Here is a 24,487-nt window from a genome sequence, read left to right as displayed (position 1 = left end):
TCAATAGTGATCAGATCTAGCTATAGCGCCAAGAAAAATTCTTCGCTAGATAGGAAGAAAGAATAATTTATTATAGGCCACAAAATTAGTTGACCTCAATATATGATATCTAACCTAACTTTCCGTATAATTAAGTTGATAGAGTTGGCCTCGAATATGGAACCATTTTTGTACCAAACTTAAAGCCAGCTTGGACTCAATGTGACCCACTTTTAAACTTAATATAAAATAGATTTTGAATCCTTCGTGATGCGTATTTTGCTTCGCAAAGAGTTGTGTAGATCTGAATAGCTACCACGTTATCTATCTCGAAAGTAGATAGATGTTGCGACACTTGGAAGTAAGAAGATTGTTTTGGATGTTGGACGTGGCATGTTGTGATAGCACATCTATCTCCGAGATGGATGATGTGGCAACTATCTAAGGCTGTATAGCCCTATACGGTGCAAAATATGCATTGCAGAGAATCCTAACTTTATAAAACAATAATGCTGCTCTTTTAACCTAATGAGGTGATATGTTATAGCTGCATAGGTTATTATTCGGGATCGTCGTATCAACATAGAAAGATTTGGTTGAGACTATAGAGTGTTGCATGATGGGTTATTTGAATCCTATGATGTCAATGCTATGAATGACTTATTATTAGTTCAGCCAATTCTTTATGGCCTCTCACCTTCCCTTAGACCTTTCACTCTGTTTTCTAGACCGATCGGACTCATCTCAAATGAACTTGTTGAGAATAAATATATGCGTAGTAAATAAATGAAGGATGATGAGTTCTCTCCAAAGGAGAGAGATCTCTGGCGTGTGCAAGAAAAAAGAAAGATGACTCAGACTATCACTCTATAATGATTGCAAAGCTATCTCTTCAAAGTATCTCACCTTCTCCATCCGAGCAAGAAAATTTGTATGTTTATTTGGGAAGTAGATACACAATTCCGGTGTGTATTGTGGGCTAACCCACCATGAAGGTCTTGAATGCTTTTGTTGATAATGTGAGGAGCAATAATTAGGGGCATCAAATTACGAGATCAAGCCACCCATCTACCTCGCCTCAAGAACTCATAGAATCTCATAATTTCAAATTCACAATTCGTTGTGCCAACTAAGCCAATTAGCTGGTTGATGAGCTAAAAGGAGCAACCCCACTGCGGTGCAAATAAGATTGGCCTGACACGATGAATTTCTTAACTAGATTTAGGTGCGACTCCATGTAACACCATCATTCTGAGCGCGCATCTCTAAGCACCGTGAGATGCTGGATAACGGTGCGATGCTTTTGGATGGTAGTCGGCAATTACGTTGCCGATTTAACGAGGTAGAAATTGCCATCACTCATCCGCGCCTTCAGTTTTCGCTTCCTTCTTGATCCTCATTTAATGGCTCTACCAGTAGCGGTTCCTCGCAGCGACCAAGAACAAGAAATAGCGGGAGAAGATGTAGATTGGGAAGAGAACGGAGCAGAGAAAGAAGACGACGGCGACGACGATGGCGAAGATGATGAAGATGTCGATGATGAGGAGGAAGAGGGAGGAGCCGATCCGTCGCTGGAGATCAAGAGCCTAGACGATCTGGTCCGCCGGCGCTACTCCATCTGGCCGGCGCGCATCAGGGTCCACGGCGTCGTCGTCAAGGGCAACGCCAAGACGAGGGCCTCCCTGATCGAGGCCGAGGTGCTCCCCGCCTTCCGATCTGCGGTCACGCTCGGGGGTCTCCTCCGGGCCGCCGCGGCCGCCAACGAGCGCCTCCGGCGGCTCAACATCTTCGAGTCCGTTTCCATCACTCTCGATGCTGGGCCGCCCGATCTCCCGGGCACGGCAGATGTCGTCATCGAGGTCGTCGAGGCTAAGAATTCTGTCGCTGGCGATATTTGTGTCTTCTCTAAGCCGGAGGTAAAAATCCGGCCTCGCTTCTTCCATCCAAAGTCGAGAAGATGTTGTGTGCTTCTGTTTAGGTTTTCTTGACTTATTATTATAATTATCGTATACCTGGAACGAGAATAAGATAATTGGTTTAAGCAGTTCTGTAAATTTGACGGAGAGCCGACTAGATTTCTTGAATTGGGTTTATATTTCATCTTTGAATTGGTTCTGAGGAAATGTCATGTGATTCGTGTTCCTACATTGGTACCATAACGACATAGAACAAAATGGGAGTTGTTAGGGTCTTCCAAGAATTATTGGTTGAAATTGCCTCAGAAATTGTATCAAATGTTTTGACAATAATTTTGATGGATTACTTAGAATGTAGAGCTTGTTGGCGGAGGTGGAAATTATTCTTTTCTGCAACCATGATGCCGAAATTTAGAGGGGTTTGTTATATGAGGTTCTGTAAGATGGTTCACCTGAACAAGAGACAGGCAGCTTGGCCTTAGAGGGTATTGAAGGGCAGGCATGCAATGCTTATGCCTGCTTTCGTTCTATATCGGTGGAATTAGAAGGAAAAGTGTTTGCAGCACGTATGTTTAAATCTTTGCCCCAAATTCTCATCATCCTGAACTTGCAGCAAACCTGCAGGAAACAAGAGGTTTGGCTATCTTTTTACTTGTATCTGGTGCCCCCTACATGGCTTTGAAATGACCAAAGAGAGATGGTCAGGGGAGAAAGAAGTAGAAGTTATAAGAAATGGCCTTGGATCCCATGATTATTAACTCTTAGGACTATTGGGCATCACCTTTGCAGGTGGCTTGCGATATCGAAAATTCTATGGATTTCAAGTTTAAGGGACTTCCTAACTCCTCATACTTTTCCATTCCTCTGCCTCCACTTCTCCGCCAATTCTAGTTGTGTGGATGGTATACAAATATATAGTGGCTGGAGACTAAAAGAATTATATTCATGAATGAGTCTTTTCATAATCATCCCAAGCTTGCCTTGCAAGGTATGCCGTCTCGATACCGAGGTCCGTACCGGTGCTACTTTGTCACTTTATCGGTATGTCCAGTATGGGAGCCGGTTCGACGTACCGATATTTGGTACGCCTTTCCATACTGTGTATCGAAACTAAGCCGGTATGGTACGGTATGCCCCGTATCGCTTAGTTTGGTATGGTATGGTGTACCATATGTTTTTTTTACTATTATTTTGAGCTATTACCTATTTTTTCTGTTTTGCCAACTTTTCATGTTTTGTAGCCTCTTACTTTTCAAGCCGAGAAAAATGACCTTGTTGTTGGCATTGGAAACTGCTAGCATGTTCTCTTGTTTACAATTCTTTAGAAACACTCTCCCAATTTTCATGCATGAGGTACTCACTGGTATCAGGAAGTTGTTATGGGGCAGTATGGCATGGTACATAATGGTACTTACTGCATTATAGTTGTTTTTTCAAACCTTAAAATGAAATTAGTAATGCTCTTGATATCTAGAGCTTAACCAATTATTGGTGATTTGGTGGCTAACCATAAATCAACATGATCCTTGATATGTCTAGTATTGCTTCTTGTTTCTGTATTACCTTGAAAGGAAATTTAATTGGTGCCAATTTGTTATGCATTGTTCACATGGGTCTTGTTGAAGAAACCAAAAGCATAACAACATGCTTCATCCTACTCTTTCAACTTGGATTGATGTGAATGCTTCGATTTTCTTACCTATCAAAAGCTACAAAAAGTTTCTAAACAACCTTCTTGAACTCTTTCTCCTTATTTCCACATGCCTGAATGCTTAAGTCTTTCCTCAAACCATACGTATCGTGCTTGCAAAAATTTCTGGTTAGAGTTGCAGCAAGTACACAACAACCTTTACAAATGCATTGTGTTTGTAGATTGGCAAAAAGTCATTAACTATTGAAGCTAATTAGAAGTTGTAGTGCATCCACCGCTTAGAATCGCTGATCTATTGAGTCAATCATATATATGCGCAAACATAGAAGAGAATACACCTCAATAGTGCAGAGTTGCATGATCTCGGGGTCCCATAAAAGCAAGAGGCAGGGAAGCATAGAGGAAGGATGATTAAGAAATCTTCCTTGGTGTTTCATGGAACCCAGCCATAAGAAATATAGACTTCATTGCACTTATTCTGGGTGTCCATGAGTCTTAAACTTCTCAGACCATGGATGTTTTAACTTCTCAAACCATCTAAGGCAACCCCAGTATATTTCCTATTCTTAAAATTACTAAATTTTTCTTCATATGTTGACTTTATCTCTCACGTTTGTATGCTAACACTATTTTGAGCATCATAACAACCAAACTAGATAACACATTTAGACAGAACCTATCAAGCTTGATGTCAACTGAAAATTAGTATCGAGATGCTTTCCTCAAGAAAGGCGATTGATGTATGTTCATTATTTTGGAAGCTTATAAAACATTATTTCCTCAAGGATAACTGATCTTTCTTCAGTCTCTCCCTTAGGGAGGACTTCTCATGTTCCAGAGGCAAAATTCAGGCCCCTTTTTGTTTTAAAATTGTAGCTAGCTGTGTGCTAAAACTTGAGATCTAAGCCTAAGCACAGAATTTAAGTAAGAATTTGAGTTGCAATCGTGTATTTGTCGTCACTTTTTTTGGAGAACTATGAATCATAATTGAACTACCATAATTGGAGAGTTTATTAGTGAGTAATAGAGTACATTTACATGTTTGGCAACCTTGCAGATGGACTTGTAATTTATTCGTATAAGTATTTTCTTAGTTGTTTTATTTTTATTTTTCCTTTTCCTTCCTAGCTTTTGTAGTCCTGAGTACGAATTTGTTTTTTGGAGCATTAAGAATCCAACTTACTGGTTTACTCAAACCTTGACTTGCCTACTTAAATTTAATGTTCTTTTCTTCAATCTTATTTAATTTCATATTGGAAAAAAGTATTGGTCATAATATAACCATCAACACTTTCCTCAACTAATTGGGGTCAGCTTCATTAATGCTTGTTTGCCAAGCATTCTTATTTAGGTCTAGCTTTGATGATATCTCAGGGCTTTCTATATTGTTTCTCATAACTTCTCATCCATGTTATCTTAGGTTTTTCCCTCCACTTTATACATCCAAATTTAATGCCCTCCTGCTTTATTGTGGCTTGTTGCATAAAGAAATTAAACCTCAAGTATTCAAACATATCAAAAACTGAAGTTACATTCTATAGGTTTTTCAAGTTTTTACAGCTGGCTGTCAACCTAAATGTGAAGTCTTCACCTTTTTCATTTGGGTTTGAGACTGGCATCAGCAGTTTTGAAGAAACAAGTGAAGTTCCAAGCTATAATCAGATTGTATCAAACATAGAAACCCCTAGTCATATGAAATATTGATGTGTATTGAATGATTAAAATAAGAAGATAATGTCACGGTGCCATCATGTACATCATAAGACAGAATCTTAGTGCACAGCCAGTGGGACATTGCTGTAGTCTTATGCAGCTATGACAATCATCCGCTGATCCACTGTGCCTAGCAATAGCAAGATGCCCACTACCTCATAGGAATTTAGTTTCCAAGGCTACTATAATTATGAGGAGTAATAAGCTCTTGATTTGTTCTTTTCCTCAAAAATTGCAGATTCTTGCCTTTTGACCATCAGATAACACTTAGCCACCCAATAATTATGAAGTGCATAAAAAGTCCAAATCTAAAATCATTTGAAGTGTGAGTAGATCTGGAATCACCAAAAATAGATCATTTTAAAAAGAAAATTGGAACAGGGAGAACATAGAAAGCAGGTTTGAAGTGAGTGTGGCACCTGGGATGGAAGATTCATTTCACTAGGCTTTAAACCAAGGTCCGCCGTACCGGTACCGGTCGGCGTACCGGTGGCCGGCCGGACCGGTACGGTACCGGTCCGGTTCGGTACGTACCGGCCGGTACCGGTACGGTACGCGGTGGTTTCAAAAACTACAGCGCGTGGTGCTGTGGTTCTATAAAAAAAAAAAAATCGTACCGGTGCGAATCGGCCGGTTCGCACCGGTACGAGGCCGGTACCGGCCGGTACGGGCTCCGAACCGGCCGGTTCGGATAAAAAACCGGGAATACTGGTTTTTTTGCCGTTCCGGTACCGGTCTAGGACCGGACCGGTACGGCATTCCATGCTTTAAACCACTCTTTTTTTCTTCTCAAAATTCTTTTTTTTTTCCAGCAACATTCTTTTCAAAATTCTTTGATCAGCATCATTATGCTGGAAAGCTTATGGGTTAGAATTATGCATTTCTAGGAACTTCATATGAGCTTTTATGTCAATGTGCATTGATTTTGTTTGTCATGCCACCTACTAATGACATATTTGTTTCTTTAGCAAACCCATTCAACCGGTCCAATATTCTTCTTTTTCTTGAATTGTCAATGAAGATGCCGTTTCAAAAAAAACCATGAAATGATCGTTAGTTTTTATTTTTCTGCCTGCAGAAGATATTATATTATCTCTTCCGAATTATCATGTCAGTCCTGGTGTCATCTCAAAATACTTGTTGCTTCATTGCGGCATCATGAAGTTCAACAAGTTTTAGTTTCTTTAATAATGAAAGCAAGGAATCTATAGGCTTGCTCTTAGGAGAAACTAATGGAAAAGGGAAGTAAAAGAGAAATAGTTTCTGCCTCTAAGTTACTTAGGGTCTATCATTTTTAAAAAAAAAATGCTGATCTAGTGCTTTGACCTACAGTAGAATATCTGTTTTACTTAAAAGTACATGCAAAGCAATATTATGGAGCTTGAAGTCCTTCAGAGGAAAAACTTATCCGACTATTACTGTTATGTATACAACATCTTGTGTATCCAAAGGTCACCTGATTTATTTTACTAAATATCAATATTTTTAGCATAAAACTTATGCAAGTCTGAACCTTATGGAATAACTGATCCATACCATATGTGGTTGTGACAAGGACAACATCAGTGTGATATTGATCGGTTATTTTTTTCATTCTTTTTTAAAAGTCATGTTACTATAGTAGATAACTGAATAAAGTTGTAAAATAAAATAGAAAAATATATAGGAGCATGTGGATTTTTCAACCAAATGTACCAATGCAATTTTTGTATATCGATAGACCTTTTAATATGAATTAAGATATGCACAAATGGATGCTTTGGATGCAAAATTCTTCCCATAAAACAGTCAACACCCATAAAGACCACCAAACAAAGCAATGGTGTACTCTGAATGCATGCTTTAGTTGATCCAGGAAGATGCCATATGAAGTAGATATAATGAATTTATTGCTTGCTCATCATGTATGTATATATCTTTTATTTGGCTACATATATCCACATGCCATTTTGGTGGTACTAATTTATGCGGGCAACAAGTGCAACCAAGTGTTTGTATATAAGAAGTCTAAGTACTGTTTTTCAGTCTGACATATATGTCATGGTGTTGTTATAATAGATATCGGAGCACTTACTCTCCCTCCTACGCAAACCCCCCTGCCCCGTATTTCTCTCTCTCTCTCTCTCTCTACTCACTTTGCTCTCCCAAAAGGTAATCATGTCATGCAAGCTTATCTCCATGCATCTTTCTATGTATTGTTTTGTTTTCAAAAAGCATGTTCTTCTGTAAGGCTGTTCTGAGTACTCTTTTCTGCTAATTGACATTTCTATATCTATAAACCCTGTGTAACTTGATGTCTGTTCGTATTTTTTATATTCAGTGCTACCCTGTTATACTGGCATGTTTTTAAATGTTTGTTGTAATTCATTTTGTTTAATGCTTCTCAGAATTGTTATATGTACTTTGTAGGCTAGAACTTGGTCGCTTGAAGGATCACTGAAGTTCAAAAACTTGTTTGGCTATGGTGATATTTGGGATGCTTCTGGGGCTTATGGCTGGGACCGAATATCAGAGATAAGTGCTGGACTGTCCTTACCCAGATTCTTAGCTGTATCAACTCCTCAAACAGCTAGACTTTCACTACTTACGCAAGATTGGTTTAAACTTTCATCTTATAAAGAACATTTATTAGGCCTTTCTTTTGGTTTGCTATCAACTAAACATCAAGATTTGACTTGCAATCTTACACTGCGTATGTTAAGCGATCCATCACATATATCAGCCGAGTCAAGGAGGAGGCAGATGCTCTCCTCATTTAAATACACGTATGAGATTGACAAGAGAGATTCAAATCTAAGGCCAACATGTGGATATGCTTTTCTCTCTACATCTCAAGTTGGTGGCCTTGGGCCGGATAGTGGGGATTCACGATTTATACGACAGGTAATATATTCCTACCTTTTCTAGTTTTCATTAAAATGGGTTTTGCTTAAGTATTTATACATGCTCTAATAAACTAACATCTTAGTTCGGTCAACATAGTTCAAACATGTAAGCTTAATTCACCATTTCTTATACCTTTACTGTGAGAGGCAGAAAATTATTCTACTATTGTTCATCTTTTATGTTTTTTCCAATGAAGCAGCAGAAAGTTAGAACAAAATGTAGAGTGGAAATATTCATAACTTAGCTTGTCTTTTGGGGAGGATGTAAATGTTTTAAGAGTCTGGAATTATTTGGTTGTTGGCCATTTATGGATCCTGAGATTTTAATTGCACTTGTTGCTATTGTCTCTTGTTTTGGTTTGTTTCTCTGTTCTTATTAGATGGCGTAAAATGCTTTGGAAAGATCAGAACATGATAGTATACTCGATTTCTTTTTTATTCTTGCCAGTCATATAATGATCCTGATAAGTTTGGAATTAGTTCTAAACTTCTGATGATATTAAGTCGTTGACTTGCAATCACCATATTGTATTTTTTAACATTTAGGCTCTTGAACGCCTTACAGTTATACGCCTTGTTAAATTTGCATCTCCAACATATGACATGCCATTTTACATTGTAGTCATTATGGATAAGAACTGCTATCTGATTTATAAAAATTGGCGATATATTATTGACGTTCTATTAAGCCACAGAACTCTACCTTTTTTCGCATAGACACAATGAGAATTTATCCTAGAATGCATTAGAGATTGGTATCAGTAATTGTTCATGAAAGAGCTCTAAAAAGCATGGCATGGACCATAACTCTAGAGATTGCCAGGGTGGGCATACCAGTGTGCTAAGCACAAAGCTAAGTACTGATCTTTTTCAGCTAGTCACTAATAATGTATATATGACATAAACATGCAAAGACTTTGAATAGAATGGATTACAAAGGGACTAAATGGTGAATGTTGGAGTTTAGGTTTTCTAGATTCTAAATAAGCTCCTAGAGTGACCATATAGTCCTTGAAATTGTTGGCAGACCATGTGAGTCTATGCTGTCAATGCCATTCTTTTCTTCTCTCTTTCACTCTATTTCCCTCATACGCACACACATATCAGATGTGAATGATCAAACTCCTAGCGTGGGTCAACCCCTTAGAATTATTAATCCCTTTAGTAACACTGAATCCAATTTGCATTCTTGAGAGTGGGCGGGAAAATTAAATGAATAAGCAAGAGAGGAAGAGAGATAGATCTCTAGGTACACTTAAGTTCTCCTCTAATTTATCTTTCTTGATAGTTTAGGCCTGGACAACTTTGCCATTGTGGACCAACAATAAATTAATAAAGATATATAATATTACTTGGTCCTTGATAGAGATAGAATTAACTAAAGTAGTCTGCCTTTAAAATAGTTACTTGCAGTTCAGTCCATCTACCTTTCTTTATGCTTGAATGGTCTTGGGGTATTTAATCAGTCTCTCCCGTAATCCTTACAATTAATTCATGGTCCCTAGAACCTTAAATCAGCACAGGAACAAACCAAAGTAAAGCCATTCTCAAAACCTTTCTTAAAACATATTATAAATTGAATAAACGTAACAAAACTCAATAAATCAAATGATTGATATCAGATCTAAGGTTTGCATGTATAATAATTGTTGTCCTACTAAACAACCTAGATAGCTTGTTCCAAATGGTACAATAGGTGGCATACAGGTTTGGCCCCAAAGACATTGAGCTTAAACTACAATCAGTAGTGCCCTTATGTTAGTTACAACTTGCATATTATATATCTGAAATCTACATATTGCATCTTGATTATGGTTTCCTAAGATGGGTTTAAAGATCATAGATGCACTGCTCCGGCGCTTGCTTCATTCTGGTCGATTCAGCATGAAACAAACAACTTGTTAGTGCAAAATCGCCTCTTTGGTTCGAGAAAAAATCATTTTAATCCTATTAGACACTATACACTATGTCAACTTCGTCATGCCTAAACCTTTACATGATTATCTAAATATTTCAACTATGTTCGAAATAATCCAATTCTCTTGCTAAACCCAAGATGACCACATGGATATTCTACAAGGAGACATCTCTGGACTCTTTTTTTGACTCAAGTTGAATTCGTCAAACATATCCAAAACATACATGTTTTTAAATTTAGAAATCATAATCATCTATCCTTTTTCCCAACAATTTGCTGTTGGCTTTATGGATTCTCATTCACCAAATATTCCTATTTAGGGTCACCTCCGATATTATTTGAAGTTTCTCCATATCCTTCCTTACAACCATCATCCATGTTAATTTAGGTCTTCATCCTTTCTCATAACCTTCAACACAAACTAAAGTACCTTTTCTACTAGGAGCTTACTTGAATCTTTGTTGTACATGTCTATACCATCGCAATTGATTTTTTATCACTTTGTCCTTAATTTGTGCAACACCTACAACTCCTCTAATATATTCATTTCTTAATCTATTCTTGCTAGTTTTACCACGCATCCATCTTAACATTCTCATTGTTTGCCACACACAATTTGTTACCATGTACTTTCTTTGTCACCTAGCACTTTTAGCCATACAATATTATAGGCTTTGCTATTATTCTATAAAATTTTTCCTTAGGTCTCCAAGGTATTCACCTATCGTATAATATTCCATATATACCTCTCCGCTTCATCTACCCATCTCTAATTCTATTATAAATATCTTTATCTCTCTTCCTATTCTTTTATATAACAGATTCTAATTAACAAAATTAGTCACTTTGTGGTATCTCTTGTCTAACAATCTTAATTAATATTACATCTTTTTGGGCATTCTCATATTCCAGCATTAAGTTTAGAAATAACTAAGAACTTATATATAAGGATCCAAAAATTATCAAACATCTTTTCGAGCATACTCGTTCTGGTATTTAATGTTATAATTTTATAAACCCACCTATTTTTTGCAGTGATTTCATGTTAGCATATTATTCATAGTTATTTTCCTTTCTATTTTGGACAGCGAGGACCATGAGTAGGCTTGCTGATGCAAAGGTATGTCCAATCCTGGACATATATAAAAGTGATATTACCATGCTCACTTTGAGATTGTATGTCTTGTGCTAGAACCCATGTACATGGCATTGTTAGAAACGAACGTGCTATTTTTTCCAAAAAATATTGGAGATAGTGAAATGATCCAATCCTATTTTTCTTCATCTCTTCAAACTAGGTATGTTACCCTTATTAAGGAATGTTTCTGAGATCTTTGTATTATTTTCATAAGTCTGTGGGTCCAAGTTAGATAACAGATGGTAGAACTAAATCTTTGATATGAGAACCAATTTTTTCTTCATCAATACTTGCATCAACAATTTTATATCTCTTCTTTCCTCAAGTTTGAATTCAGTCTTTTTTCCTTTTCGGTCTAGAAGTATTTATTATTGGTGGCTTAGCAATAGATCATGCACAAACTTTTATTTTATTCCTACTTCCCATAATATTTTAAGGCTATTCCTACTTCGAGAAACATTTTTCATTATCCCACATTAAAATATGCTCCAATGTTCAACTTATTGGTGCATATCATGCAATAGTACTAACCAATATTGTTTTGTATACTCACATGTTGACTGCTATGCTACAAAACAGAAGACATCCCAATGCACAATGAAGTCAATAGTTATTGTACTTATGCCCTTTAAAAATGAAATTTTTGTTAAATGACATTTTAATGATATTTTTTTTATATGGAGTTCATTAACATGGTCCAGTATGTGTATATTCAGTGAGGTTTATTTTAAAAAAAATCATATGTGGGAGGATTTGTAGTTTTTTTATGTGTCTCAGCAAAGAAGCACGCGTTGGTACAGCTGAAATACGGTTTTTTTCATGGCAAATCATGGTATTGGTTGATGGCACAAAAGGGCAACTATAAGGGACTCATGGAGAACTAAGTATTGGTTACTTCATTTATGGATCAGCAGATAAGACATTGGTATCTCCCTGATCAATGAGGCTGGAGACGGCATGTGCGAGTTAAGAATGAATTTACTTTCCTAGTCAACCGCATGTAAGCTTCTAAAGATTTTTTCCATTTTTGTAGTGACTGAAGAAACAAAGTTGCTTAGGCAAGAGTAAAATAATTGGAAAAAGTCTTTGGTGAAAAGGTTTTCTTTTACATGCTTGGCACATCCCTACATCAAGTACAAGTTCCCCCATCCTGCTGGTATTTATTATTTCTTATGTTATATCAATTCAACTAACACTTGTGGAAGCAAACCTCCTTGCTTCTAGTTACTATATTGCTGCTAGCATCTCTTGATGAATTATGTTCTGAGGAACAAATATAAAAGGAAATTTCTTTAATATGTACAGGCATTTTGGTGTATGCTCTTTTAGATCTTTTGCTTGACTTCTGTGTTTTGTTTCTTGTTCATTGGGATGTAAGTGATCTTAAGCATGCACATGTACACATATACATAGTAGGTTTTAAGTAAATTTTGCATGAGGTTTTGTGCTTTCCACCTTACTCAAGCAAGTATTTCTCTGTGTTGTCTGCTTTATTTTTGACATCATATAACAGGAGTTTGATCTTCGAGGTGCTCTTCCATTGGGTTTTCATAACACTGCCCTCAACATTGGAGTTGCAGCAGATCTTATCATGCCATGGGGAAGTGGAATTCTTGACTCGTCATTGCCTGATAGACTCTACATGGGCAATCATTCTTCTCCTGTGTGCACCCTGGGGGGTGGCACCTCATTGTTGGGGTACAAATCAGGAGGATTTAGCCTCCTTGACTTGAAAAGGTTATTTCGCAGTAAATTTGACAATGATGACTTCGATGCCTCTCCAGAAAGGAGTGCTTTAGGGGGTGGGCTTGCTGTTTCAGCCTTCGCTGATCTATCCTTTGATATACCTTTGAAGCTGTTCAGAGAATCTGGGATACATGGTCACATGTTTGTCTGTGCTAGGAATCTTGCAAAATTAACAGCACAAGAATTTAAAATTTTTTCATTTTCAAAAAATATGGAGATGTTTCAAAGCTCTGCAGGTTTTGGCTTGATAATTCCTACTAAGTTGTTCCAAATGGAGGTTAGTATTACGTTCTTCACTAACATAGCTCATTTTGCCCAAAACTGATGATTAACGTTTATTCTTAATGAATGGTTTTTCCTTTCAGGTTAACTATTGCTACATATTGAAGCAGTCTGAACATGATCAGGCAAGGACAGGTGTTCAGTTCAACTTCTCTTCCCCATCATAGAATTGTTTTGGCTTGCTTTTTAAGTGGAGATTTTAAGATACCTACCACTGATGACAGCCATGATTGTTCCTCGATTATTTTGTATGGTGAGCCAACAGAAAAATAAGTTGGAACCTCCTGATCCAAAAACTTATAATTGACAATTTCAGTAAGATCTTTTTTTTTTTTTTACAGGAAGGATGAAAGTGACTAGATTCAATTGATGGTTTCGTTTCCATTTTCATTAGTTCATAATCACGTAGATGTTTTAACCGGTATTGCAGCCCCAAGTCTTGAACTTGTGGTAAAAACCAAATCTCGTGATGAGGTGTTATTAATTCTTAATTCAAAATATCATCCTTCTGATTATTTTTTATGTAAGTTTGAGTTTTTCCATAGTCGCCCTTGGTGAAATTAATCGACAAAACTCTTGCTATGTGCTGTTGGTTTCGTGTAATCAGTGTTGGCTGAAATGCAGATGCTGCTCATGCAACTGGTGCTTAAATTAGCACATTAACTGGCATGTCCAAGTGAAACATAAGTTTCAATTGGCACATTATGGATGTTGAAGCATGCAGGGAAGCAGGATAGCTAGGGCATTCTTAATAATGAACTATTTTAGCGGTCTGGTTTGGTATGGATCTGAAACCAGATTTTAGACACAGCTGTCAGCAATAGAATCTACATTGTTGCCTCAGCTAGTGGATTGATAGAAACAAAACGGATTTCTTTACTAGCATCAGTCACATCTAACTCCAGCATGTCTAGGTCATTAATTATTACAATAATTGAAGGGAAAGTCAGAAAAATAAGATTTTCTTCAAGACCTGCACATCCGATTTATCATAGAGTTCTGGCAGCAACCCACGTTAAACCGGAGTAGCCCACACCACAGATTCTTCAGGTACTAATCTGTCACAGAGTTACTGTTAGAAATTAGAACAGAGGAGCTTTCTTGCCAGAAAGGAAAAACCTTTTTTTCCATCAAGAGAAACATCAGGGAGTGCTTCTTCCAACTCCAACCTAAAGAGTTAAAGGGAGGGGGGGAAACGAAAATAAAAGATGGTCCCCTCTACTTTATGGGGGAATAAAAGTATTTATTTGCCCTCTTTTACTCCGTGGATCACCTCATCTGCGAGCCTTTTTGCAGAGATCGAGAGTACCGCTGTAGGTGGGGACAAGGCAAAGTGCCGGCTTCTGCATTCCCCATCGAGTCAAAGAATGCTGCACGTTGGCGTAGAAAGCTGGAGAGTCTGCCCTGCAAGCTATAGCAGGCTTCCTCGATCTTGTGGTCACCCATCAGAACTATGAGAAGGGCCAGAGGTTTCTTCTCAATGGAAGTACAACTCCAGGATATACGGAACCAGTTTGGTGCGAAAAAGCTTATGCATGTCCATGTAACTAGTTCGCTTAACCAAGTATTCAGACTCCATCAGCTTCAACAAGGAGGTCAACAGCAAATTGTACTTCACTCTGAGACTTCCAAATTTCATTGAGCCTCATGCAAGCTAGGCAACTCCATGCTGATATCAATCCATTGTGCCGCACACAAGTTGCCACATGTACTGAAATTAGCAGCCCAAATGTATCATGCGGTTATATGCTGCAAATGAGAATGTAAATTAAATGAGCAAGAAGTTCATGCAACTATCAGATTATGGAAAATTACAGCAAAATAACCGTCACCACATTAAACAAAAAAAAAAATAACAACAAAAAGAAGGTAAAGGTAAAAAATTATTTGGATTGGATGTCTTCTGTCTTGCAGGTAGTCTTGGTCTGACTATTCTGAATTAGCATCACTATTCACTACTGAATAAATTGAATAAATGGGGCTGCTAGTTTGCTGTACCTCGGCTGATACCTTTTTTTGTTGTTCAACAATGGATGAACTATAAAAAACCATAGCTATCAAATAGCTGGAATGAGGCTTGATAGTTTGTGCAAGTCTATTTAGTACTGAAGAAATGATGCCAGAAAATCTATGCAGTTGGCATCAGCAGAACCAACAACCTGTCTACTTCAGCCATCTAATAAATACTTATCTACAATTTTTTTTTTAGATATTGTTACGAGCATTTAAACATAAATTAATAATGCAAAAATGCTCCATGGAATTCATGTAGGACGGTACTGAGGTGGTTGGAACCATAAAGTTATATTGTAGGTCATGGCTCTCAAGATGAGAACGAAGGCATTTTGGATGAACGACTTGCGTGCTTGCACCAACTAATTGATTGTCCAAAGATATATTATTACAATCATAATTTTACATTACAATAATAATAATAATAGATATATTATGCTTATTATAAAATATAAGAATATGTTATATTATAATTATGTATTACTACAATAATATAATATATTATACTATTATAATGATATAGTATAATATAATATAATATTATATTATATTTATTATTATATTATATTATATTATAATTATAGTATATATTATGATATGATATAAGATGTAATAATGAGATTTGTTCGTGAGCATTTGCTCATCAAAAAAATTTTATTAAAATCAAAACAACTTTTTAATATTCGTTAGAAAGAACTTTTGATGAGAAGCTCCAAAATAGAGCTTTTTCCAAATAAACCTTTTTCAGCTTTATGGCAAAGCCAAAATAGTTTTCTGATTTTTTTATCAAACGACATTATAATATATGATATTATATTATAATATATGATTAATAATATAAAAGATAATATATTAGATTATATTACATTACATTATATTCTATTATATGATTATATTATAATAATGTTAAATTATTATTAAATGTAAATAATAATATATAATAATAATATAATATAATCTATTATTAGATTTTAATTCATTATATTATATTATATTATAGTGATATTGTACTATTAATAATACTAATACTAATAATAATAATAGTACTAATAACAGTAACAATACTAATAATAGTAATAGCACTAATAATAGTAATAATACTAATAATATTAATAATTTTAAAATAGTAATTATACTAAAATAGTAATTATACTAAAATAGTAATAATACTAATAATAGTAATGATACCAATAATAGTAGTAGTACAAAATAGTAATAATACTAAAAATAGTAATAAACCTAAAAATAGTAACAATAATAATAGTAATAATATTAATAATTCTAAAAATAGTGATAATACTAATTGTACTAAAAATACTAAAATAGTAATTATACTAATAATAGTAATAATACTAATAATAGTAATGATACTAATAATAGTAATAATACTAAAAATAGTAATAGTACTAAAATTATAATTATATTAAAAATAGTAATAATACTAATATTAGTAACAATACTAATAATAGTAGTAGTACAAAAATAGTAATAAAACTAAAATAGTAGCAATAGTAATAATACTAAAAATTGTAATAAAACTAAAAATAGTAACAATAATAATAGTAATAATATTAATAATTCTAAAAATAGTGATAATACTAATAGTAGTAATTGTACCAAAAAATACTAAAAATAGTAACTATACTAATAATAGTAATAATACTAAAAATATAATAATACTAAAATAGTAATAATATTAATAATAGTAATAATACTAAAAATAGTAATAAGAGTGAAAATACTAATAATAGTAATAATACTAATAATAGTAATAGTACTAAAAATAGTAATAGTACTAAAATTGTAATTATATTAAAAATAGTAATAATACTAATATTAGTAACAATACCAATAATAGTAGTAGTACAAAAATAGTAATAAAACTAAAACTAGTAATAAAACTAAAAATAGTAATAATAATGATAGTAATAATATTAATAATTCTAAAAATAGTGATAATAGTAATAATAGTTGTTGCACTAAAAATACTAAAAATAGTAATTATACTAATAATAGTAATAATACGAAAATAGCAATACTACTAATAATGGTAATGATACTAAAAATAGTAATAAGAGTAATAATACTAATAATAGTAATAATACTAATAATAGTAATAGTACTCAAATTATAATAATGCTAAAAATAGTAATAATACTAATAATAGTAATAGTCCTAATAATAGTAATAATACTAATAATATACAGATATATATCTATATAGATGTATGTATATATATATATATATATATATATATATATATATATATATATATATATATATATATATATATATATATATATATATATATATATATATATATATATATATATATATATATATTTGACACTACAACATATACAGGTTTTGATAATCAAATCAAACTCCACATTTTGATTAATTCTGTATATATATATATATATATATATATATATATATATATATATATATATATATATATATATATATATATATATATATATATATATCTCTATATATATATATATATATATATACAGGTTTTGATAATCAAATCAAACTCTACATTTTGATTGATTCTGCCAGTCTCAGCAAGCGAAATCTGCATGACCCATTTCAGATGTAGCCTATCTTTCCAAGTTCAAGTCAAACTATTTAGAAAATGAACTAAATTACTATACATCACTGGCTCAGCAGAAATAGTCCGCAGGAGATCTAACCTTTTCAAAGTGTATAGGAGGTGAAAGCATGACATGCGTAGGATGGAGCTCTTGCATTTGGCATCATGGAGATATGGTTTGGATGACATGCATGGATGATAGAGCACGGGTACAGACATCCTTCAGTATATAGATCCGCATTCATAGGGATAACGTATGCTCATGCAATATATTATATGCTTCGTTTTGTTGACCTTTCCAGGTTGGGTGTGTGAGTGAATCTTTCCACACCAAACCAGCCATTAAAAATCCTATCAGGACCAGAGCAACCAGGACTAGTTAAATGCACCTCTTGCACCAACAGCTATATTATTTATTCCTCAAGTATTTTAGGTATGAAACTCCAAAAATATGCTTTCTTAAGCTACCTAACCCACAGGAGGATGCCCTAAAATGTCCCTAAATACACTGCCAGAAAAAGTGATTTGAATCCACTAACTGAAATCTAAATTCAACTGCAAGATTTATATCAAATCTAAAAGTTTAATTATAGGATTGGATTTGGATCTGATTGATCTGATACATTGAGGACTCAAGCGTCAGTCTGAAATTAGTTGTGATTTATCATATTTTGTGCTGTTATACAATGTACTAGATTAGTTTGATGCAAAAAAAATTGGAACTATATATACTTGTTTGTTATTTGATCTGGTTCAAGTTAGTTCTCCATTGAAGTTTCTGATCCTTTATGATCGTAAATTTTGGAACCTGCTACTCGTGAATTCGTATGTCACTGGTTGGTTTAGTGATTTCTAACTTAGATCGATCTATAGGATATTCGATAACTTGTGGTATGATACTTGCAGAAAAATTCTACCAAGACACTGGAAGCAACTCAAAGTATGTAAGGCTTAAAAAAGAAATGAAAATATATATACTAAAGTGACTTGCATTAGTTATGGAGACAGTGCTTTATAGGGAGAATTGGAAAATGCAGCAGAGGATGCAGCAACCGACGAAACACAGCGGAGATCTAATTCATGAAGCCAGAAAACAGTGTACTGAAGATAATAATTTTTGGAGAACAATTTAGGCTGCACATATATATCCTCAAAAAATTTAGGCTGCACTTAGCTAGTTGTGGATGGTGGCCCATGGGTCCAGTACCTAGGCTCTTGATGAATCACTTTCATCACGAGTGTGTTACATGCCATAAGGTGTAATTCATGTAAGACATTGGATCGCACTTGGCACTCTTGTGGCATACTTTTGCTTGCAACCAACACCAGTTCCTAGCTTGACTTCTACATGCATGACCATGATTCAAATGGTTTCTTCACATGCAAACCTAAATCCTTGAATCCACAACCATCCACATACATAACAAATCTTTCGCAAGCAACATCTTCATGTCCCAATAGCTTCTAACACGCTTACAAATCTTCTTTGATACGCCCTCAAACTTCTCAAACTGCATATATAACTTCTATTGAAGACTCTAGGTCTTGAAACCTACGCACTGTTGACTCAAGGAAGCTCCTTAAAGCATGAGTAGATGGCAGGTGTTAATATGGATCGAGCCTTCTAGTGTCAAAGACGACTTTTACAAGACACGTACGCATCAGTTGGCAGCAGGCATCATAGGCGAAGTTAATTAACACCTATCTTCTATCATTTTTCAATAGCTTAACGAAATGATAATGGGGAAGCCCATGTTCTTCTCACGGGAAAAAAGAAGGAAGAAAAAAAAAACTCCATGGAATTTTAGCAAAACAATCAGGTAGCAATGCATTCTGAAAGAGGGGGTGCAATCACTGTGGCCATAGCTTAGTTTCCAATCAACTGACGCAACCTTATCTTTATATCCTGATTTTGATTGCACCACACACTTTTCAGGCGAATGGATGATGAACTTATCGGCTAGTTTCATCTCGTTTCAATGCAGTCGTGATCAGAGACGTACAGCAAAGCGAAACCAAGTGCTAAAATCTTCGCCAAAACAATGAGGTCGGCAAGTTTTTCCACGAACAGTTAGCTAGCTGAAAACTTTGACGGTTCAAGAGCAGGTAGCCATGGGACTTCCACGAACTTGTTTCCATCCACCCCACAAGCCTTCATCTGACCTTATCCATTGCACGGAATGAGCCCTTGGGCTCTTTCTTTTGAGGATGAGGAGAATCCAGCCTATAGTTCTATGATTTTATCTCTGCAGGCGAATCTGTCAGTTTCTAATGAGAGTTTTTCCAGAAAGCGAGATGAGGGGATCCAGCTTATTTATTTGTAAAAACTTCCTGACACACAAGCATACAAACCGTATGTAATTCTATGCTAAACAAAACCATAGGTATAGTTTACTGAGTTTTTAACTACAGATCTGGTTGTTCTTTCCGATACAGTGTGTTTAATATTTGAGACTATTACTTGGTGTTGGAACTAGCTTGCATGTTAGGATTTGTTTATTATTTGGCGGACCAACATGCTTCAAGGTAGAGACAAAGTTAGGCATGATTTGGTACCCGACTGACAAGAGCTTGACTTTTTATGCATCTTTGAATCATTTGATGAGTCAGAGTTTTTTTTCTGCTTGATTCGTTGTAACACACCCTCACACAATGTCTTTTCTGAGGGAAGCGCACTCTCTCTGGCTGAGCTGTGTTATCTCTAGCTAGCCCATGCATGGCACAAGTAACAGAACTATTTGAGCCACCTGAACTGTTTTTCCTTTTATCAATTGCTACCATTTATCGACAGTAATGTTTGAGCAATTGCAATGAGATGAGAGAAAAGAATATTGATGGATATGTGGATCGCATGCATCTACATGTGCTTATATATTGAAAATATATAATATATATATTTGGTGTCTATGTTCCTCTCACATCTAGGTGTGCAGCAACAGTACCCTTTAGTTTGGATGCGAGTGGTTGTTTTCAGTTTCTAGGGCTCTATTGTTGGTTCCAGAAGTGTTGTTTTTTATCAAAAGTTTAAATTAACAAGGGAGGCTCATGTGATGCACATGAGAAGGGGAGGAATAATGGTATTTTTCTTCCTCAAGAAAGGGTCAGGACTCTTGTATTGGCCATTTGTCGTACCAAGATATTGAAACTTATATGTGGATGGTGAGGAAGAAGTGCTAATTTTCCACCGCTATATATGCAGATGGGGACAACAAAATACTGAATGGAATATATTAATCACATCAAAAGCACTGTATCAAATATGGTGATTTTAATCATGCATCAAATTGGGTAATAAATGAAAATAATGATGATATAAGGAATCATGTCCGAATCTCTAAGATGTGATATGATATCTACTGTATAATAGATCATTTGATATAAAGGTGCTGTCCTTCTATTGACAGTGAAATTGAAGGTGGTGTCACCTTCTGAATTTTGCCATAGATATATTACAAAAGTCTGAGGCAGGGTTGAATGGTAGTTCTGATCATCAAACCTGCATGTTCCTAAAATAAGTACATTTCCAGGTAAGAGTTAAAATAACTTTATTTTTAAAATAAGTGTTCCTTTTTGTTCTTTTACCTTTACCTTTGTTTACTAACTCTGAAGTTATTCCAAACACACACAAAAAAAAGAGACTAGCGGAAAAAAGAACAATTATTCCAGGAAGACTAAATCTAGTGCAGACCTTTTATGTGTGTGCAGACAGATATTTCAAAATCCAGTGCAAAGATTGCCATGTGATGTCATACTTGGACCATGGTCTAAACGATATATATATATATATATATATATATATATATATATATATATATATATATATATATATATATATATATATGAGCGCCGAGAGATAAAAGGTAAATATGGACAGCTTGCATGGCTCTCAAGGCATAATTTTGAGAGAATGAGCAAGGTATATGTGTGATATATGCGTTAGAGACGCACTGGATGCTTGATATATGTTCTTATGCAAGCAAGCTGCTAACTTTTCCATTCAATATTTTTTCCCCCTTTTCATTGAGAAGTCTTCATCGTTAAAAAATCAAGAAAAAACAAAGACCATTGAACTTTAACTTGGTCGATGCCACCTCTTGATGAGAGTTCAATTTCAATCAGAGTCACCCTTAAAAGAAGAGATGAGATTAAAGATAGAAAGGTGGAGATTAGCCCCTCCTAATAGATGCTGCACATACAACAGGAAGTTTCCTGTGGTTGCACCGAACACACTTAACCCTATTCCGAAAAATCTAATGAGCCATTCTCTTAACATAAATGAACATTTCAAGTTTATAACCTCTTATACATGGATTTGTTAAACTTAAATTATGCCTCTTATCTTGCCTCCGGTTAAGCATAATTCACTTAAAAAAAAAAGAATCATAAACAAAGAACCTGCTAATTTTGACCCATAACCAACCAATATATTCAAAACCATATATAAATGGCACTTGATCTTGCCATTATACAACCAATCAATATGTTAAAAAACACGCTTCCAAACAGAAGGAGCGTACGCATTCCTCCATAAGTCAAAGTCTGTCACCAAATAGGGACCACAAGGCTTATGGTTAAGTCTTCGTCCGGAAAAAAGAAATCCCACTCCAGGCTAATCTTGGTCCAGACTTGGCCCAACCTCGTGGTGTCTGCGGACCCTTTGGGCTGACCCAACCCTCATAAGCCCTATTTCTAAATTATCGCACAGTAACCTAGTGACTCGCAAGGTCCACTTAATTCCAGGCCAGGGACAAGAATGTTACTGTCGTAAAAGTACTAGTCGTTAGATATGATAGGTTCGAAGATTAGCAGCACCGTGCAATAAGTCAAGAAGTGGAAGTTTTCATGCGGTCCCAGACATCTAATTAAATTCAATCATTCGGGTTGCGCTACTTAAAAAAGCAGAATTGGTGCTATCAATTTCTTTGAGTTAAATGTAGACTTAAAGCTTTAACTGCTTCGGTTGATGTATTCTCTAGAAGGAGGAAGAAAAACAACAGCTCTGCTGACTTCTTGGTAGTCCCTAGGTTGAATTGCATCCTTGATTTAATTGGTTGGCTCTGGGTGAGGAGAAATTATATCCTACATAGCATGCACCATATGGTTGTACATGTCATCACAATCGCTTGCTCCTATAGTCTTTATTCATCAAGCGCTCATCTCGGCTCATAGCTACAGATATGAGTAGTTGTGATTGGCGGTATGCATGGCTACGTGGTGCACACCATGTAGGATACAATTTCTCCTGGCCAAAGAAAACTAGATGATCGAAATATGTTAGGAAGTTGTCATTATTGACTTTTTTTTTTTGGATGCGTGGGTGTCTGTGTGTTTTTGAAAATATTACAAATAATGCCTCTCTCTTTTTTTGTTGTTGTGGTGGATGGTGCCTTTATTTGAATGTAATTACTTCTTGAGAAATAGACATCACCTTTTGAATGCATCTCCTTAGCTGGTTAAATAAATTTTTCAATATATGGATGCTTGAAATTAACAATGAACAAAGAAATGTACAAATCATCAATCCCTCACTCGTCTCTTATATTTGTCCAATGCCTATAACCTCCAAGAATTTTGTTTAATTATATTATAGAATGATGAACATACTTTGTAATGAATTTCAAATTTCAACAAAACATTGCAGAGGCAACGTAGCACCTTGTAACCATCTTCCTGTCACTTCCAATTCTTCCTTCTTTTCTCTATCCTAGTTTCTTTTTTTGAAAGCAATTTTAAGAAGACTTCCATATTTGGCATGAGGAGAGTGGTTACTAGCTATAGAGGTGTTACAATATATTACGTACATGTTGGCTAAAGCATCATGTAATTAATTTTATGCCAAATGGGTTGTGGACTGGATCCAATTGTCGTATTAAACTACAGCTCTCATCCCAAAAGCTAGTCAGAGTTATTCCATGCACTACATTTGCTTCGATGCCTATGTGTTGATATGATAGTAATGTTCTATAGGAAGAGTCATAATACGTTCCTATTAAGCTGCATATTGCGAGTACCTAAACTACCTGAATCATGCATGAGACTATTCCTAAGCTTTTTTAAAAAAAAAATTGGGGAGGGGGACTACTCCTAGTTCAGTGGGCCTAATATTGCTTGATTTAGAACTAATTAATTTTAGCTTGCAATAAGTGGAAGATGGGTAAATCAAAAAAAAAAAAAAAAAGTGAAAAATGGATCTACGTTGGGGTAAAAAAGCCGAGGGTTTGCAAGTAATTAACCAGCATGAGTAGGGGGTGTAGAGAGAATCAAGCGAGACTTCTTCTTTTTTTTTTTTTTTGTGGGTGCAAGTTGCATTAATTCCGTGATTCTCGACGAGAGAGCGACATCTATCTTCGTTTTCGGGTCTGTCTCGCCGACAACTCGCATCAGAGTCAGCGGACGTGATCTCACGCAGGTACCACCGCTCCCCCACCTCACCCTTCTCTCTCTCTCTCTCTCTCTCTCTCTCTCTCTCTTCTCTGTCTCTCTCTCTCTCTCTCCCCTATAGATGCATGCATGCGCATATGTTGATGCCGGGATGTATGTATGTGAATACATGCATGCATGGTGTTGCCCTCAACTTACTCAACACCATGCAAGCATCCATTCGCATAAGCAAACTTCCGTGGCTGGTCATCTTAATATCAACGCAT

The 24,487-nt window shown here is 35.5% G+C and overlaps 1 protein-coding gene across 2 annotated transcripts; it reads left to right on the top strand.

Annotated features, from left to right (window-relative positions):
* Window positions 1-1,341: 1,341 nt before the first annotated feature.
* On the top strand, window positions 1,342-13,755 carry LOC103710345 (SAM50-like protein SPAC17C9.06). 2 transcript variants are annotated; one of them, XR_604605.6, is made up of 5 exons: window positions 1,342-1,895; window positions 7,669-8,142; window positions 12,714-13,223; window positions 13,312-13,481; window positions 13,570-13,755. XR_604605.6 is itself a non-coding variant. In XM_008796022.6 (4 exons), exons 1-4 carry the CDS (start codon window positions 1,383-1,385, stop codon window positions 13,393-13,395), a joined length of 1,581 nt encoding a protein of 526 aa, XP_008794244.3. In that variant the 5' UTR covers window positions 1,342-1,382; the 3' UTR covers window positions 13,396-13,755. The 2 variants fall into 2 exon arrangements, 1 of the variants encoding a protein (XP_008794244.3); XM_008796022.6 differs by having other exon boundaries at window positions 13,312-13,755.
* Window positions 13,756-24,487: the final 10,732 nt, after the last annotated feature.

The sequence above is a fragment of the Phoenix dactylifera genome, chromosome 8, assembly GCF_051530095.1.
Source record: "Phoenix dactylifera cultivar Ajwa chromosome 8, Ajwa_hap1_PhDact_Kaust_v1.1, whole genome shotgun sequence".
Taxonomy (NCBI): domain Eukaryota; kingdom Viridiplantae; phylum Streptophyta; class Magnoliopsida; order Arecales; family Arecaceae; genus Phoenix; species Phoenix dactylifera.
The sequence above is the reverse complement of the archived record's forward strand: the minus strand, read 5'-3'. Positions and strand labels throughout refer to the sequence as shown.

What these genes read in the sequence shown, in the direction of transcription:
- LOC103710345 (XM_008796022.6), top strand. Translation starts at nt 1,383, where the DNA reads ATGGCTCTACCAGTAGCGGTTCCTCGCAGCGACCAAGAACAAGAAATA. An exon ending in ATTCACGATTTATACGACAG is followed by an intron (nt 8,143 to 12,713) that starts GTAATATATTCC and finishes ATCATATAACAG; the next exon opens with GAGTTTGATCTTCGAGGTGC. An exon ending in CTAAGTTGTTCCAAATGGAG is followed by an intron (nt 13,224 to 13,311) that starts GTTAGTATTACG and finishes TTTTCCTTTCAG; the next exon opens with GTTAACTATTGCTACATATT.